The 18,415-nt window shown below is 36.5% G+C and overlaps 1 protein-coding gene across 1 annotated transcript in view; it reads right to left on the bottom strand.

Annotated features, from left to right (window-relative positions):
• CD96 (CD96 molecule) overlaps positions 1-18,088 on the bottom strand; it is a 104,664-nt gene extending 86,576 nt beyond the window's left edge. The window contains exons 1-2 of the mRNA XM_007985864.3: positions 17,932-18,088; positions 14,845-15,201 (exon numbers count right to left, since the gene is read on the bottom strand). Coding sequence (XP_007984055.3) covers positions 14,845-15,201; positions 17,932-17,992 — 418 coding nt within the window. The 5' untranslated portion in view covers positions 17,993-18,088. The remainder of the gene's footprint in view (positions 1-14,844; positions 15,202-17,931) is intronic.
• Positions 18,089-18,415: the final 327 nt, after the last annotated feature.

Below are 18,415 nucleotides of genomic sequence, written 5' to 3'. Positions count from 1 at the left end.
TATTTTAAACCATTACATGCTATATAGCAAGGATCATCCTTATGCTAACAGCTTTCTTCTGACCATTCGGCTACTTAAGATAAATTCTCAGAAGTATAATTAATGGATCATTGAGTATGAACATTTTTATTGCTACTAACATTATGTGTGTGTATATATACATATAAAACATATATATGTTATATATAATATATATTAGTCCATCAAAATAAAAAGAAAAGGGTAGGTTATGAAGTTTTATAGTCTATCTGATTAAGGAAAAGGAAACTGAAGATTAAAGCATCAATTTAGGGCTAAAAATATTATATATAAATATATGCTATATAACAGTATACATTTTTAATGGCATGTTTCTCAGTTTATAAATTTTATATCTAGCCTTTAGATCTTTGTTATATTTTAATCTCTTATCAATATCATCTAGCTTCTTTACTGGTAACTCTTTCCTTCTCCTTTTCCTAATTAAAACCAGATCCCCACAGCATTTCTTGCACTCTAATTCCTCAAGTTCTGGAGGTGGGATCAGTGCTTTCTTTGCTCTCCACTGCTCTTTCCAAATAGTACTCCAGTGCCATAATTGAAAAAAAGAACCCTGTCCCATAAGTGGAAAAAAATCACTTGGCTATCACAGCACTTCCAAATGGAGTTGTTTGTATACCATCTCTACTATCATTTTTTTTTGCCATATTTGCATACGATCATGACTACTATTTAATTTTATTCTTAAATTATTGTAATTGTTTTACTTATATATATATTTCTTTAAAATATACTGAATATCTCTGAAGCCCATGCAATCCAAATGTTAGTTATATTTTAATAAACATCAATCAAATACATAAGTATTATATTTTTGTAAACTTTGTCCCGAATCTGGGAAGCTGGCAGTATAAGTCGCATTACTTTTTGAATATACCAGAAACTCTCTATAAAAACAAAGAAGATAAATAGGGTAACAAAACTAAAAATACATAGACCATATCTACAAGAACACTAAATAATAACGCATCCCTTTTAATTGGTGGCAAAAAATCCACTGAACCACTGTGTTATCAGCAACTGTGCAGAAAGAAACAGAGGAAGGTCAACTGGGCTTGTGATGGATCTTAGAACTAGAGAACCCACACCACCTCCCTCTGTCTAGTAACAGGTAATCACTGGAAAGACAGGTAGATTAATCCAAGAATAGTAGCTGAAATGGAGAAGAGAGTTTGCAGACACCAAATCACCAGTGTCTTCAAGAAAAATAAGAAAAAGCTTGTCAGTGCTGGAGCAGAAAGGACTTCTCAGGACACCTGCCACGGAGAGAAAAAACTGCTGGACATAGAATCCAATAAAACAGGACAGGTCCAATAAGAGAAATCTAAGAGGTAATTTAGGTAAACGTGAGGGATAGAAGCAAAGGAAATACACTCAGAAAGTACAATGGTAAAATAGTTATCTTTAAAATAACAGAATAGGTGACTTTAGGGATACTGAACACTCTAGAAAAGCTAGCCTGGCTCACTCTTCTGTGATAAGAATGCATTTAACTTAAACATGAGTAACAGAAAGGGAATGAGATAGAATAACCTATAAAGATACCAGAAGCAAAAAGAGAGCAGAGAACAAAATAACGTTCCTACAACAACGAGAGCATATTATCAAGACATGATAACAAAATAAATAAAAACTATAGCCAAATTATTCAAAATGAGCCAGAAGAAATAAAATGATGTAAATTGTGCACAATTTTGGAAAGTTCCCAGTGAGTCCAGTGGAAGAAAAAAGCTTACAAAGCATAGGTAACAAAATTCAAGAAAGGGTTAGAAATAATAATTTAAAAAGTCACTCCAGAAATTAAGACAAAATTAGAACAAAACCAGAAACATAGAAACACAAAAGCTAATTCATTAAGCTTCATTTTCAAAATAGAATGAGGGAAATTTTGAAATAAATAAAGCAATATGCAATTATAAAAAAAGAAAAAACTAATAAAAGAAATTCAAAGGAAATGATATGCAAAGAAGATAAAAATATATGTACAATAGAAGACGTTAAAGTAAAAAGATGAAAGCAATGGAACAGAACAAATATTAAAAACTATAATTCAAGAAAAATATAATAAAATTTAAAATGACTAGCAAATGCACATTAAATGATTATACTGCAAAATTGGAAAAGAGGCCCAGAATGGACAACTTTAAGTATGTTTGTATAAAAGTATTGAGCAAAGTCAAACATGGGGAAAGAAAATCTGATTATTAGCTTTTTGATAGCAGTCCTATGCCAGAAAACAATAGAGTAGCATAGTTAATATACTCAGGAAAGAAAATGTGAGCCAAAGATTTTATATTCAGCAAAATTAAACTTTTTAAAATAAAGACTACAGAAAAATGTTAGAGTTATGCAAGAACTCAGAGAATATTGCTGCTATGAGCATTTCCTGAGGATTCTCCAACAGAATACATTTCAGATTGGAGATGCATTTACATAAAGGTTAGTGGTAAATGTTGATTATCTATTTACCTTTAGCACTAAGAACATGTAATTGTTATAACAAAGGGAATAGTAATGAATATATGTTTTTAAATAAAGATACGATATAAATATCAAAATGTGGGGTGTAGGAATGAGGGATTTCTGGTTATGGGGGCATAAGAAGGTCAGTAAAAACAGACAAGTACAAAACTGGGGAAATGCGTTTAAAAAAACAACAACAATTTTAGGACCTTGGAAATTGACTAAAGGTAGTCATTAAATTGCAAAGCATTTCTTACTGAAAAATCACTAGAGCTTTAGTAAAAACAGCAGGAGACTTCAGTCTTTTTGCCTCAGCTCCATCCATTCCCTTCTCCAACTTGGTCATTAAGAAAGGCAGTTTCAGCCACATGGAGCTGGTTGCAAAAACCACCAACTTTTTTTCCACAATGGGCAGACGTAAATTAGGTCTAGGGCTAGAAACCTTTCACCTTTTCCCGTAACAGGGGCAAACTTGGTAGGTGCCAAAAACCTGAAGCTTGGTTAGTTTGAGTTTGTATTCCCATTTGAGTGAGTGGCTGCTATGATTCGAATGCTTCTCCCCTCCGAAATGCATGTTGAAATTTGGTTGCCATTGTGTGTGTATTAGAAGGTGAAACCTTTGGGAGGTGATAGCGCAGAGCTCTCATGAGTGGCATTAATGCCGTTATAAAAGGGCGAGTTGATTCACCTTTGTTTCTTGCCCTTCTGCCTTCCACCATGTGAGGATGTGACATTTCTCCCCTCCAGAGGATTTAGCAAGTGGGATCTCACCAGATGTCAATGGCTTGATCTGGGACATTCTCAACCTCCAGAACTGTGAATAAATAAACGTCTATCCTTTCTAAAGTATCAGTCTGTGGTATTCTGTTAGAGCAGCACAAAACAAAGACAGTGGTAGGCCAGAAGGACCTTTAGCATGGAGATCCTGGAAACTAGAGTCATGGAATGGCTAAGATAAGGACTTCATAGATTGTACCCTCACTAGAAAACTGCACACTGAGTGGGGGAGACCTGAAAGAGCGTAGCAAAATGTAAAAGCCCAGGAAGTCTGGATAACTAGCTGCAACTTTGAATGCACTCCCTGATGGACGCATAAATCTATGTATAAAGAGTGGAAGCCTAATTCGTTTAAGGTGTTTGAGCATAACTTTTGCCAAAATCATTGCTGGACCAATAAAGAGGCTTTGCCAATGCAGGGGCAACTTCTTGTGAGCCAAATTTAAAAATTACTATTAGTATAAAAATCTGAGCAGAGAGATCAATGGCCTTGCCACTGCAAAGGAGACATTCAATTTAAGCACAGATACGTTACTAAAATGAAACAAAATGAACCTAAATAAGACAGAATATAGGGTTGCAACATATATATATATATATATATATATATATATATTCATTCTATGCTCTGTCTATAAATATATATATATATTTTTTAAATGTCCAGTTTTCAACAAAAACTTATGAGACATGGAGGAAACAGGAATGTGTGACCCATAATCAGGAAAAAAGTAATTGCAGCTGAATCTGGGTGAACCCAGGTGTTGAATTTAAGAGACTTCAAAGAAGCTATTATTAGTCTACTCAAAGCATTAAAGCAAAATATGACAATGACTCAATAAATAGGAAATGTTAACAGAGAAATAGAAAACTAGAAAATGAAGCAAATTGATATTTTAGAGTTGAACTATCAATAACAAAAATAAAAAATTTACTAGATGTTCTCAATAGCAAATTTGAGATGACTGAATAAAGAATTAGTGTATTTGAACATTGTTCAATATAAATTATCTAATATTAAGGGAGAAAAAGGATTGAAGGAAATGAAAACAGCTTCAGAGCTATATCGGACAGTATCAAGTATGCTAACATACATGAAACAGGAGTAATAGAAAAAGAAGTGAAAGAGTAGGGGGATGGATCAAATATTTGAAGAAAGAATGGCCAAAAACTTCACATATTTGATTATTTAAAAACTTTCTTAAAATTAATCTACATATCCAAGAACTTTAACAAAACTTGAATAGGACAAACTCAAAGAGACACCCATGTAGACACATAATAATCAAACTTCTGAAAGCCAAAAAGAAAGAATAAATTATAAAAGTAGAATTGAAAGGAGCAAAAACCAACCAACCAACCAACCAAAGACAAAAGCTCACCCCATTCAGCAGACTAATAATATAACTACTAGCTCATTTTAATCAGAAATAATAGAAGTCGAAATATATATTCAAAATGCTAAAAGAAAGAGAAACAATCCACTCTGAATTCTATATCCAGTGAAATTATCCTTTAAAATTAAAAATGAAAAAATCTGAAAGAATTCATTGCAAGTAGATTTGTCTTACATGAAATACTAAAGTTCTTCAGGCTGAAAAGAAATGACAACAAACAGTAACTCCAAATCATGGGATAAAATCAAGAGCACAAAAAATGGTAAATACATGAGTAAATATGAAAAATTATATGTGTAGTCTTTATATGTGAGTCAATAAAAACCACACATATATCTATTTTTCTTTTCTCTTAATTTCATTAAAGAACATGAAATTATTTAAATCAGGGGTCCTTAGCCCCTGGGCCATGGACTGATACTGGTCTGTGGCCTGTTAAGGAACTAGGCCACACAGCAGGAGGTGAGCAGTGTGTGAGTAAGCAAAGCTTCATCCATATTTACAGCTATTCCCTGTCACTCACATTACCACCTGAGATCTGTGTCCTATCAAATCAGTGACTGCATTAGATTTTCATAGGAATGTGAACTCTATTGTGAATTGCACATGTGAGGGATCTGGGTTGTGTGCTCCTTATAAGAATCTAGTGCCTGATGATCTGTTGCTGTTTACCACCACCCCCAGAGGGGACCATCTAGTTGCAGGAAGACAAGCTCAGGGCTCCCACTGATTCTACATTATGGTGAGTTGTATAATTATTTCATTATATATTACAATGTAACAATAATAGAAATAAAGTGCACAATAAATGTAATACGCTTGAATCATCCCCAAACCATCCCCCTCCACCTCAGTCTGTGGAAGTTGTCTTCCTTGCTGGCCCCTAGTGTCAAAAAGTTGGGTACTGCTGCTTTAAATCCTTAATTTAACACTGAACTGTTGAGTTTAATACATATATTATTATATATGTTCACTTTATAGTTTGATACAGATGCAGTATATTTAAAATAATAATACAAAGTGGTTTAGAGGAGATATGGTGGAGCAAGTTGCAAAAAAAGAAAATAAGAGAAAAATAGACATAAGAACAGACACACAAATGCTTCTGACTTTGGAGTTATCCAACAAAGACTTAAAATAACTCTTTTTCACATACTCAAGAAAACAGAGAAGAAAGGGAGGAAGTAGAATCAAAAGGTGGACAAATTTATCAAAAATTAAAAATCTATCAAATGTGATCAATAACTTACAAATACAATATCAGACATTAAGAACTAATTCGATGGGGTAAAAACTTATTGGACATCATAGAGATAGAGTTCATGATTGGAAAACAGGTCAATACCTAACTCAATCACAGAAGGGGAAAAAAGTAGAAAATATAGAAGAAGGCATTAGAGATATATAAAAATGTGGATTTAGGTGTTTTTATTTTGCTCCAGAAAACTAACATTACAAATTTAAATGCTCATAAAAGAAAGCATGCAAGTATCAAAAATCATGAGTGAATTCTTATATAATTTGGAAATGAAGAAACTTTTCTTGACCAAAACTTAAAATCAGGACCAATAAGAGAAAAGAGTAATAGATTTTATTTCATAAAAATAAGAAATATGCTGCATTGCAAACAATATAAGAAAGTAAGAATAAATGGCAAACTGGGAAAAGATTTGCAACTTATACAACACAGGACTAATAGGTTTTATATATGGGACATTTTCAGTAGAATAAGAATAATAACCATAATGAATTGAAATTCACCAGTATGTTTGAGTTCATATGAATTCATGATACTTAACATGAAATACTTATGGGTCACTTTCTAAAAATACTAGTGAACCAACTCATTTGAAAACTCACGATTAAAGGGAAAGAATCAAATATCTAGTCTGCTTTTCTCATACAAACTATACATCAAATAAGTAATAAGTTGATGACAGGAAGTTTCTCTTTATAGAAATACTTAAACTAATAAATTAAGGAATGATAGAATATCACTAGTTGGCAAATCATAATGATTTAATGAATGCAGGGAATGCTCATCAGTGGCTTTTAACATCATGTAACAGAATTATGTGCTCTGATGTAACTATACATCGTCTATCATGTAGTCTTGCCAAAAAACAAAAAAGAAAACCTTAATGTGATCAAGTTTCTATCAAGAATGTAAGATAACTTAGAGTCTATAAGGCTAACTATAAAGTGAAAACATAGAGATACTATGGGACTATAAGAGCAAAATCCAGGCTGGACAAATCATCAAATTTATTCAACAAATATATGGCAAAGGAAAAACAACAAACATAATATAGCTTTCAGATTAAAAGAGAATTTCCAAATAATCAAAATTTATCTAGTTTATCTGCATCCTAATTTAAAAAACCCAAAATATAACATTATGAGGCTGATGGGATATTGAATAATAATATATACTTTTTTTTTTTTTTTTTTTTAGTTTTGGTGGTGGATTATGTCTTTTTTTAAAAACAATATCTTTATCTTTTAAAGATTCATACTAAAATAAACAAGATGTCTTGCATTTTCTCCAAAGTAATCTTGGAAGGCAGCAGTTGATAAGTGTTTAAATAAAAGAGATTGGCTATGAGTTGATAATCGCTGAAGTTGTATGTTCAGTATGTGGGAGCTTATTCTATATACTTTTCATAATTATTCCATGTGATTTTTGTATATTGTTTAGAGTTTTCCACAATTAAAGCTTTCAACATTGTTTCATGAATCACCTAAAACCGTCTCCAGTATTGTCAATTATGCATAACACATTCTAAGAAAAACCAAACAATCCCTTTCTTCCTTGATCCACTGCTGTTATTCTCTAACTCAGAGGACATGAAACTTGGCCTGTGGGCCAGATCTGGCTTGTTGCCTGTTTCTGTAAATAAAGTTGAATTAGAACATAGTCAGGCCCATTCGTTTACATATTCTCTGTTTTTTATGCTACAGTGGCAGAGCGGAGTGGTTATGACAGAGACTTTATGGACCACAAAGCCTAAATTATTTAATATCTGGACTATTTCAGTCTGTTTTGCGATGCTGCAAAAGAATATCTGAGATTAGATAACTTATTTAAAAACATATTTATTTATTTATCTCAGTTCTCGAGGCTGGAAAGTCCAAGATCAAAACATTGGCAGGTTTGGTGTCTGGTTAGAGGCGAGTGTTCTCTTTCAAGATGGCACTTCGAATGCTGCATCCTCGGAGGGAGGAATGCTGCTCCCCACGTGGCAAAAGAGCAGAAGAGCCACAGAGAGACAAGAGGGGGCTAAACACACATTTTTATATTGCCACAAATCTTATCCAGGAGAGTGGAGCCCTTATGGCCTAATCACCTCTTAAAGGGTCCTGGGTCTAATGTCCAGAGTCCACAAAGTAACTTAAACAAATTTATAAGAAAAGAAACAACTCCATTAAAAAGTGGCCACAGGACATGAATCAACACTTCTCAGAAGAAGACACGTATGCAACCAACAAACATGAAAAAAAGCTTAACATTACTGATCATTAGAGAAATGCAAATCGAAACCACAATGAGATACCATCTCACACCACTCAGAATGGCTGTTATTAAAAAGTCAAGAAAGAACAGATGCTGGTGAGGTTGCTGAGAAAAAGGAATGCTTTTACACTGCTGGTGGGAGTGTAAATTAGTTCAACCATTGTGGAAGACAGTATGGCCATTCCTCAAAGACCTAGAGGCAGAAATACCATTTGACCCAGCAATCCCATTTCTGGGTATATACCCAAAGGAATATAAATCATTCTGTTATAAATCATTCTGACCCATGAGGGGGAACAACACACACTGGGGCCTGTCGGAAGATGTGGTCGGGTGAAGGAGAGCATCAGGAAGAATAGCTAATGGATGGTGGGCTTAATACTTAGGTGGTGGGATGATCTGTGCAGCAAACCACCATGGCACACATTTACCTATGTAACAAACCTGCACATCCTGCTCAGGTACCCCTGAACTTAAAATAAAATTTGAAAAAAAAGAAGGTCTCATCTCTTAATACTGTTACAATGACAATTAAATTTCAAAATGATATTGGAGGGGACAAATATTCAAAGCACAGCATGACCCTTCAGAGAAAAAGTTTGTCAACTTCTGCTCTGATCTCCCAATCACACTCCGTTATCTTTGAAACTGTTATTATGTAGATTGCAATCTTTTGCAGCTCCAAACCTGACATAACCTAGGTGCTTTCAGTGACCATGCAGATGACTTCTCCAATACCTGGATTCTCAGTTCTTCCCGCTGTCATCTTCATTAACTGTCTCCACTTCATTTTAGCCATCTACTCTCACAACCACATCTTGGATCTTGTTATCATGTAAAATTGCTCTATCTATAAAATCACAAATTCAAACCTACAAACATCTATTCTTCCAGCTTGTGCAACTAGTCCCATTTCAACTGTTCTCCAACCTCATTAGCTCTTTTAATGAGTTAATCACTCTACTTTTTTCCAAACTGTCAGTTTTATTTTTTCTTTGTGTCTCTTATTATCAAGCTAAAGTTCTATAGTGCATTATGTCAATAATATTTTTGCTTATACCCCAAATCCTTTGCCCTTTTTTATCTTTTGGCAACAATCTAAAAGGGAATCCAAATGTGGCACTATGTATTTTTAATGCCAGACTCCAGCAGCCAGTCACTGCTGGAGAAGGCCTGATGCAAATTGTTTTCACTACCATTTCATACCATACCCAAGTGGATGTTCAACACAGACCAAAAATCCAAATGTGTTTAGTTAGTGAATTCATTTTGCTTCTATCCATAGCAGCTCTTTCAAACCTTTCTCAATCTTCTTTTCTGAAGCTTCCTTCCTCTCTCTAGCTGAAGATGGTTTTGTTTCTATTTTAGAGAAATAGAGACAGCACCTCCCTCATTATATGCACTCATCTTATTTTCCCTCCCTCCTGTTACAATAAAAAAAGAAAACAAAACCTGTTTTTTTTTTTTGTTTTGCTTTGTTTTGTTTTGTTTTTTCAATATCAGGGTAGTCCTACTTGTGAGTATCATTGTCCCCATTTTCTTAGAAACCTTGATTTATTATTTTATCTTCCATACTGTGTATTTAACTACTCTTGTTTAACTAGATCCTGCCCATTAACTTTGAAGCACAGTCAAGTGTCTTTTATTAATTGAAACTGCCACCACCATCTCTACTGCAATATCAACAGAATCCTGCATTTGAACACCTCTACTCTTCCTGTTACTACTGGCAGATTTCTTGAAAGTCATATCAATGTGCTATCCCCATTTCCTTGCCTCCCACTCATTCCTCTTCTCCCTCCAGCCTGACTTCCATTCCATAATGCCACCAAACAGTTCCTGTTAGATGAGAAAAAAGTTCATGTTTTAATATACAATCGAATAACTATTTTATCTTCTTAGAAACTTCATGATTGATGGCTATTCCTTTAACGTAATATGTTTCTAGGTTTTTGTGACCCAATTCACTCCTGATTTTACTTGTGCCTCTTTAATTGCTCTTCATTACCCTCTGAAGACTCATCTTTCCCCATCCGTCACCATGGACTCTGCTGAAGTGCCACATGGCTTTTCTTGCTTGATTTTCTCTTCCTAGATGATTTCTTTCACTCCCAGAACTTTAGTTAGCACTTACACTCAGATGACTCACCAATCTGTATCTTTAGCTTAAACCTCTCTCCTGGATCAGAAATTGTATACCCAGATATTTACCTAACATCTTCTGTATGTCACAACTTCATGCCTAACTCAACATGTACAAAATGAAATGCAAAATAATTTCTGCATGATCTGATCATATTCCAGTGTTCCCTAATACAATGTTCCCCTATTTTTTCTGTGTTACATATTAGAAATTAAAGCATCATCCTTGACACTGCTTTTTATTCCTCCCTTCACAGGCAATCCACCACTGATCCTATGGGGAGAATCTCCTATACAAGTTTCTAATCTAAACATTCCTCTCTTTCTAGTTCATTGCCACTGTACCTAATGGTACCAGCATCTCTCATGTAGCTTTCTGCTGTTGTCTTCTAACTGATCCACACTGTCTTCTCTGCCTTCTTCAATTCATTCTGTACACTTGAGCCACAAAGATGCATTTTTGAAATGCAAAACAAAAAAAAATCAAACAAAACAACCACCTTTCAATTAGTTCCCACAGCTCTTAGGATGAAGACAAAACTCCTTAATTGGACTTATCAATCTTTCTAACCTTATCTTCAACTGTCTCACCTGTAATCCCTCTGCTCGAGCCATAATACCTTTTAAAATCTCCCCTGCCTACCCAGTTGCTGTAACTTCCTTTCACCACAGAGCCTTTGCATGTCTTGTTCTTTGTAAAGCTCTGTGTTCACTTGGTTAACTCCAATTGAAGCAGCACTTCCAAAGGAAAGGAAAGGAGAGGGGAGGGGAGGGGAGGAAAGAGAGGGTAGGGGAGCGGAGGGGGAAATGAAAGGAAGGGGGAAAGGAAAGGACAAAGAAAAGGAAAGAGGAAAGGAAAGAAAGTCTTTTCTGATTTTCCTATTATACCCTCTCATACACTGTCTACTTCCACACTTCTGGAGCACTTCTCACTGTTGCAATTTGGTATTTGTTTGCTTATTTGATGAATGTCAACTTCTTCCTATTGAACGTTGTGATTCATGAAGGCACAGTTATGCATATGTGCCTACTCTGTGCCTGGTGCCCAGCACTGTAAGCACTCAAAAACACTTGTTGGATAAAGACTAAATACAGGAATTTAAGAAGAGCCAGCATTCAGGCTCAGTACAAACTAGACAGGATAATAACATGCTTTAGACCAAGCTTATCAACATTATAGGATCAACATTTTATTGCTACTATTACTACAACTTCCAGGACCATGACTTCTTCAACCAGTCTCACTGCTGCTACTGCTTCCAATAACATTAACAGCCCACCAAGGCATCCACTGTGAACTAGTAAATTAAAGCCATGTTATACTCTTATAACTGATCTTAATAACTACAAATTTTAAAATGCACCAAAATCTTACAATCTGAAGCATTATGGGATCCAGTAGCATTCAAATGAATGAAATCTAGATTATGACAATCCAAGGCTTAACTCAGAGAACTGCATTTCTTGGAGTGACTCAAAAGCTCCTAACCTAGGAGGAAACCTTGTCAAGTGAAAGCGGAAAAGAGGCAAACCCCACACTGCTTATTATATTTCCACTCTTGTCCACAGCCTCAGAGCACTAAGACACACACAGAGACAAAATATTTTGAAAAGAGAACAGAATCCTTTCACATCTAGGCCCTTGGGGAACATGGGAACAGGATTTAGACACACACTGTGTTGTGAGTAGACATGAGAGAATGATTCAAATGGCAACAGAAAAGAAACAGGAAGAGATGATCAACCCAAACACCTCAAGTCCCTCAGCATTTTCAAATTAGGTTCTTATGCACCACTTCAATTTGCATTTGTTTATGTACTACATAAGTGTTTGCACTTCAGGTGTGCTTTGCTTACCCAACTAGCTTGTAAACTTAAAGATTGCACAGGGGCCTAAGAGGAAAACTGTACAAGTGACAGGAGAAGAAGCAAGAGAAGATCGAAAGAGTAAAGGGTAAAAAGGAAATATGCTATTGGTTGTGAACTTGACAGAGCTCTCAGATGGCAACTGCCTCCTTTTAGTCAGCTGCCTACTCTGTAGCTCCACACCAGGCTAACATTTTTGGTCACTCTGTGGTAAAGGATTTGTTTCCCCCTTCTGTTTTGCTCTTTTCTATTTTACTCCCTTTGTACCCAAAAACACAAATACCAGAACCATTTCTCTAACACTGAGGCCATTGCTTTTCATCTGATTCAGATGACAGCAGCAAAGTTACGATCAGAAGACTGGAAATTTTCCAACCACAAAAAGTATAGATATGGTGTCTGTCTCTCCAGTGATCTGCAGTTTTTAGTAGCTACAAGCTTACCTCCCTTGGTTCTCTTTATTTTAAGAAATTCATTTTCTTTAAAGGCAACACCATTCTTCTTTCTGGATAATATACTATCTGTTCTCCATTGCTGTCTTCATTTTGTGGCATCACGTATTCTATTTCCTATAAAAGGTACATCAATCCATGTTGCCAAGTCTCAATGAAGGAAACACTAAGTCCTCAGTGAGGCAACAGTATTGTTTACTGGTTCAGGCAGAATGTACCAAAAAATCTATGTATGAAGCCAAGGTCAATGTGTACTTGTGCTAATATTACATGGCAAATGTCTTACTGGGTTCCAAATGAGGTCAATGTATAAAGAGAAGGAGCAGGGCTCATATTTAATCAGAACTGAGAAACAGAATTTGCTCAATATAATTATTACTACTCTTCATTGAAAACTACCATTTACCAAACTCTTATCCTTTAGCAGGAACTATACATTTAAGTGCATTACACAGATTATCTCATTTAATCATCAAGCTAGTGATACCTATAAAGAAAGTACTATAATTATCCATATTTGTTATGTAAGAATCTTGAAAAACTTGGGAATGATGAAACGTATAGTAAATGATAGAGCCAATGTTCAAACACAGGCTACCTGAATCAAAGTATGTGTAGCTAAATAGTGTTCTACGTAGGTCTTCCATTTCTCTTTACTTCAATCCCACTCCACTCCATCCTTAATTGAACGAAGTGTGTGTGTAGTGTGCTTTCTGGAAAACAGCAAGGGAATTGGGCATTGTAAGATAGTAGTTGTTCGGACCTTGGCCTATAGGTGGACTGTTCCAACAGCATATTTTTAGAGCAAGTAAATTATAAGACATGGAGAGGAGGTAATAAATCCATATCTGTTGCTTGTTCTGGGCAGCTCTATGTCCCCTTTAATATGATCCTCACGAGTTATTTTTTTTTTGTTATATTACCAGGTCACTTTGCCCTGAGTCAGAACTAGTCCACTGCCAGTGCATTTTGCATTTGTTGGCTTTCACTTTCATTGTTTTCCACTAGCAGAAATGAAAATCATTTACTTTAGGGCCAGGTAATTTAGAGCAGGCATTATTATAATCATTTTCCAAATAGGCTCAGATAATTTACATGATAGGCCCCAAGTCAAATTTATTTCTATTCGGAAAGGAGCTAGAACTTAAATCTAGGATTCCCGCTTCTAAATGCAGGCCTCCAGAGTATGTTGGTGTGAATGCTGCATGGCGAGCAGCCTCGTTTGCCCCTTTACCTGCCCTAGACTAAATGTTGTATACCCAGAACCACTTTCATAAATTCACCCACAAACCTTCCCTCACAGTGAATAGCACCACCATTCAGGTGTGCATGCCAGACACCCAGTTGTCACCTTCAACTTCTTTCTCTCCTTCACTCATACTGCCCTTATCTTATATTCACTCTATGATCATATCTGTTTTATGCCCAATGCACAAAATTTGCCACTTTCCTTCTGTATCTACCTGAACTACCACTCTCTCTTTTCTGGGCTACTGAGATGGTCTCCTGAGTTGTCTCCACCTGCTCGTTCTTGTCCATCTTCACCTCACTTTCACAGGAAAGTCAGTATGATTTTTTTTTAACAACAACAACAAAAAAATACAATCAGCCTATAAATGTCATGCCATCCTTTTGTTAGAAATACTTCTATGTCTTCTCATGGTTCTGAGATCAAAATAGAAACCTTTTAAAAGGGAATCTGACCAGGTTCAACATGATCTAGTCCTTACCTGCCTTAACCTTTAATCGCTGTACTGCTGTCCCATTGGCATTTTCCCATTTCTTCAAACACTCCACAGAGCTTCATGCAAGCTCTTTTCTCTCTCTGGGATTACTCACAATTCCACTCTGCCTCAGCCCCACCCCCTAAATTGTGTTAATGTCTATTCATTCTTTAGACTTCAGCTATGGTGTTAATTTCTCAAGGACAATTTCAATGGCCTCTGTGATGTGCTCCTTCACAAGACTGTTACAGTCTTTATTACTGACGCTTATCACTGCTGCAAGATTACACTTATTTGCTTAAATGCTGTGGTCACTTCCTGTCTCCCTTATCAGACAGTGGCTCTTTCTGCTCAGCCTTTGTATGCTGAGCACCATGCCTAACCCTGCTTTTCTTACAAGGTACATTTGTTGAATGAGAAGAGAGCTGAGTGAAAGCATGTGCTTCCATCTGTCTTCCAGTTATGCTTACCATGTGTCTGAATGAGAAGGTTGTAGATTTTAGTCTGCATGCCCTCTGGATACAGAGTAAGCATACACTCGTACTTTCCACTGACTGAAGAAGACATATTCCTTAAGTGCAGAGTCCATTTTGACCCATTCTCAGGAGTTTGTGTGAAGGTCACCAGTGACTCACAGGGACTCCCATAGGCACAGTGGAAGCCATATTGGGGATGATAAAGAGCAATCAGGTCTGCCTTATCGGTGACCTTGGACCATTGCATCTGCACCAAGAAGCCTTTCGCCTGTGTTTGGCAGGTCAGGTTGACATTAGAGCCAACTGTAGCATAAATGTTTTCTTCTGTGTTGAATGGTTTTCCCCAAACTCCTGAAAAGGAAGAACATGAGCTGTGAGTTTAAATAATTCACATAGAATGACTCTTAATTAAAAACCCTAGTCACTTCAGTAAGGTGAGGGGAGCAACTGAGGAAATTTTTCCCTGACTGCTTTAGGAGTAGAGTAGAGCTTGTGTCTGACTCAGATAGAGACGCATGAGACAACATAAATGAGGAGGCATTTACGTAGAGAAGCTAGAGGAAATTACTGACTTCTAAATATTTATCTGTGTGTTGGACTGACCAAAATATAGTTGAAAGTTTCTAACTACCTGTGAATACAATCAAGCCTATTTGAAAATTGAAGCATACCAGCAAACTTAGTATGACAATTCTTCTTACGTTTAATATAATTGGCTTTTTGGGTTATAAAGCAACAGCTGAATATAATACACACGTGATGCTTTCTGAAACTGCAAAAATAAATGATACGTGTACAGCAATTTATTTGAAAAATACATGTTTACAAGGGTCTTTCATATGTTATCTTGTTTAATCCCCCTCACACGCCACAAGTGATGTTGTCAACCCTTTTTTATCAAGGAAGAAACTGGGGCACAGAGAGATGAAATGGGGTATGCTCAAAGTTACACCTCCAGGCCTGGTGCAGTGGCTCACGTCCGTAATCCCGGCACTTTGGGAGGCTGAGGTGGACAGAGCACGAGGTCAAGAGAACCAGACCATCCTGGCCAACATGGTGAAACCCCGTCTCTACTAAAAATACAAAAATTAGCTGGGCGTGGTGGTGCATGCCTGTAGCCCCAGCTACTTGGGAGGCTGAGGCAGGAGAATCGCTTGAACCTGGGAGGCGGAGGTTGCAGTGAGCCAAGATCATGCCACTGCACTCCAGCCTGGCAACTGAGTGAGACTCCATCTCAAAAAACAAAAAACAAAACAAAACAAAAAAAGTCACACCTCCAGTAAAAGAATGAATTCAGTTACCGAGAGTTTGTGTCTTTCTATAACCCTCATAACTGTCGCAGTAAAACTCCAGCCAAGGAAGACAAAGAGACCTTTGGAGACCAAAAAGAACTTTATTTTATTTGGGCATCCAGGCCCACAGCAGACTCATGCCCAAAATGGCTGCTGACTCTGACAGAGAAAGCAGGCTTGTTTTTATGTCATTTGTGGCGGGAAAACAAGGCAGGATACAGGTTTCAGGCAAAGACAGTAAATTATTTAACTCGTGACAATTCTGAGAAAACTTACGATTTAGCTATCTTGACCAGTCAACCTTAAAGCTGGACAGAGGTGGGATGAGGTAAAACAGGAGTTACAGAAACACAGAGGGGGGTCTGGAGGCAGGCAATAAGCTTGGAAGGTTGAGGTAAGCTCACAGCTAAAACTTGTTAGCAATGCTAGGAGGGGCTACTTAAATTTCTTAGCCTATGTATAACTTCTAAGTAACCTATACTTAATGTTAACTATTACCTATGTTATGTTTATTATTTTAAACTTTATTATTACTTATTTTATTTTATTTTCCTTCCACATAACCCCCAAACTGCCTCCCAAATTCAGTTGATTAGAGTAAGAAATTTCACTTTCAATATATAAGGATTGAAAGGACCTCATCTAACCTTAGGTAGAGGCTTCACTTAGTATCACCTCTAATTGATGGTCTGAAATACTAGACATAAGTAGAGTCTCTTTCCCATCAGCAGTCTGACCAAGTGATACAGGACACTTAAAACGTGGTAAGCACTGAGACTGTGACATGCCTTCAATAGTGTTGGCCTCAGTTTTAGAATTAACATGAAATCCTGCTACAGAAATGATATATATTATTGTGACAAGTACCACTGAAGCTCACAAAAGGAAAAGATAAAAAGACGACAAGCAACTGAGAAGAAACAAGGCTCTTAAAAGTAAAAGTACTTGACAAATGGGAATTATCATACTTCTGTGGATGCAAAAGTTTGGTAGGCAGAGGTTAGTACAGTTTAATGTAACTTCTTGTGAGCTGTCCTTTGCCTGAAAATATGGCTCTGATCCTATCTACAGCATTATATTCCAAATCTCCTTTGATTTAGAAATTCTCCTTAATATTTTCATAGCTATATCTGAAAAGCACAGTTAATTCTTCAGACACTCAGGCTTACGATAATACTCTCATACTGTGGAATACAGAACTAATCTTCCTTCTATTTTTAAATAGGCCCATTAGGCTCTTGTTCCTACTGTCATAAGGATTCCACTTTGTCTCCCAGGTTCCTACCTACACATGCCTCATTAAAATTCAACGTGCATTCAACTCCCAATGACCTTAGTATTTGGAGGAGAAATACTTGTTATATCCAAAAGAAAAAGAGTACTTGAGAGAGAAAAAAGTGAAGCAAGGATCTCTGAGTGTTGATGGCTTTGTGATTTTTAATTTTTCCACAGTTGTTTTGACTACCATTTGGAGAGCATTTCATTTCCAAGAAACACAATTTCCCAATTACTCCAGAGATCCTGTTAGAAAGGAAATGGGTGAAAATGCCTCAGAGCAGTGGCACAAACTACCCATTCCCTTCTTATTTTTAGTGTGCATTAGTAATCATTTCTAGATTCTAGTATCTCTCCTATACCTGCCACTGCAATACATAACTGAAACCCTTAGTAATGATTCGTCCTTTGGTGATCAATTTCAGCAGCAGTCACAAGGCATTTTAAATGAACAGAGGCCCCATCCGCCCCTAAAGAGGCCCATCCGACAAGAAGGGACAACTGGAAGTCTTACCCTTGACGAAATGTATCTGGATGATGTAATAGACAGCACAGTATTTCCATTTTCTCTCCATTGTCCTCTGAACACCTTACACCAGCATTTCCGTAATGATCACTAAGTCAATTGATGTTTTCAAGCAAACCCCAGCCACCCACTTCGTGCTAAAAAAACCCAAATCTACCACACACGCCTGGGTCTGTTTATCACTTGGCAAGCCCCCAGGAAATGAAACGTAGACAGGAAAGTAATGTGGTTCAGGACTGAGTATAACCTTCAATAGAACAATGTTGAAATTGTTCTCTGAAATCTGTATATCACCTTCTTTAAAAGACTTTTCAGTATCCAAAGAGTCTCTTATTCAGGATCTTTGTGTCAGTCAAGCTACGTCTAAAATCTAAACAAAGCATATCACGCAGAACAGTTGGCAATGTGCTTTTTATACATTTCTTTTCAAGAGCACAAAGTCATTTAACAAATGTGAGCTTGGTGTCTTTCA

This window comes from Chlorocebus sabaeus, chromosome 22, assembly GCF_047675955.1.
Source record: "Chlorocebus sabaeus isolate Y175 chromosome 22, mChlSab1.0.hap1, whole genome shotgun sequence".
NCBI lineage: Eukaryota > Metazoa > Chordata > Mammalia > Primates > Cercopithecidae > Chlorocebus > Chlorocebus sabaeus.
This window is presented reverse-complemented; position numbering and strand designations above follow the sequence as displayed.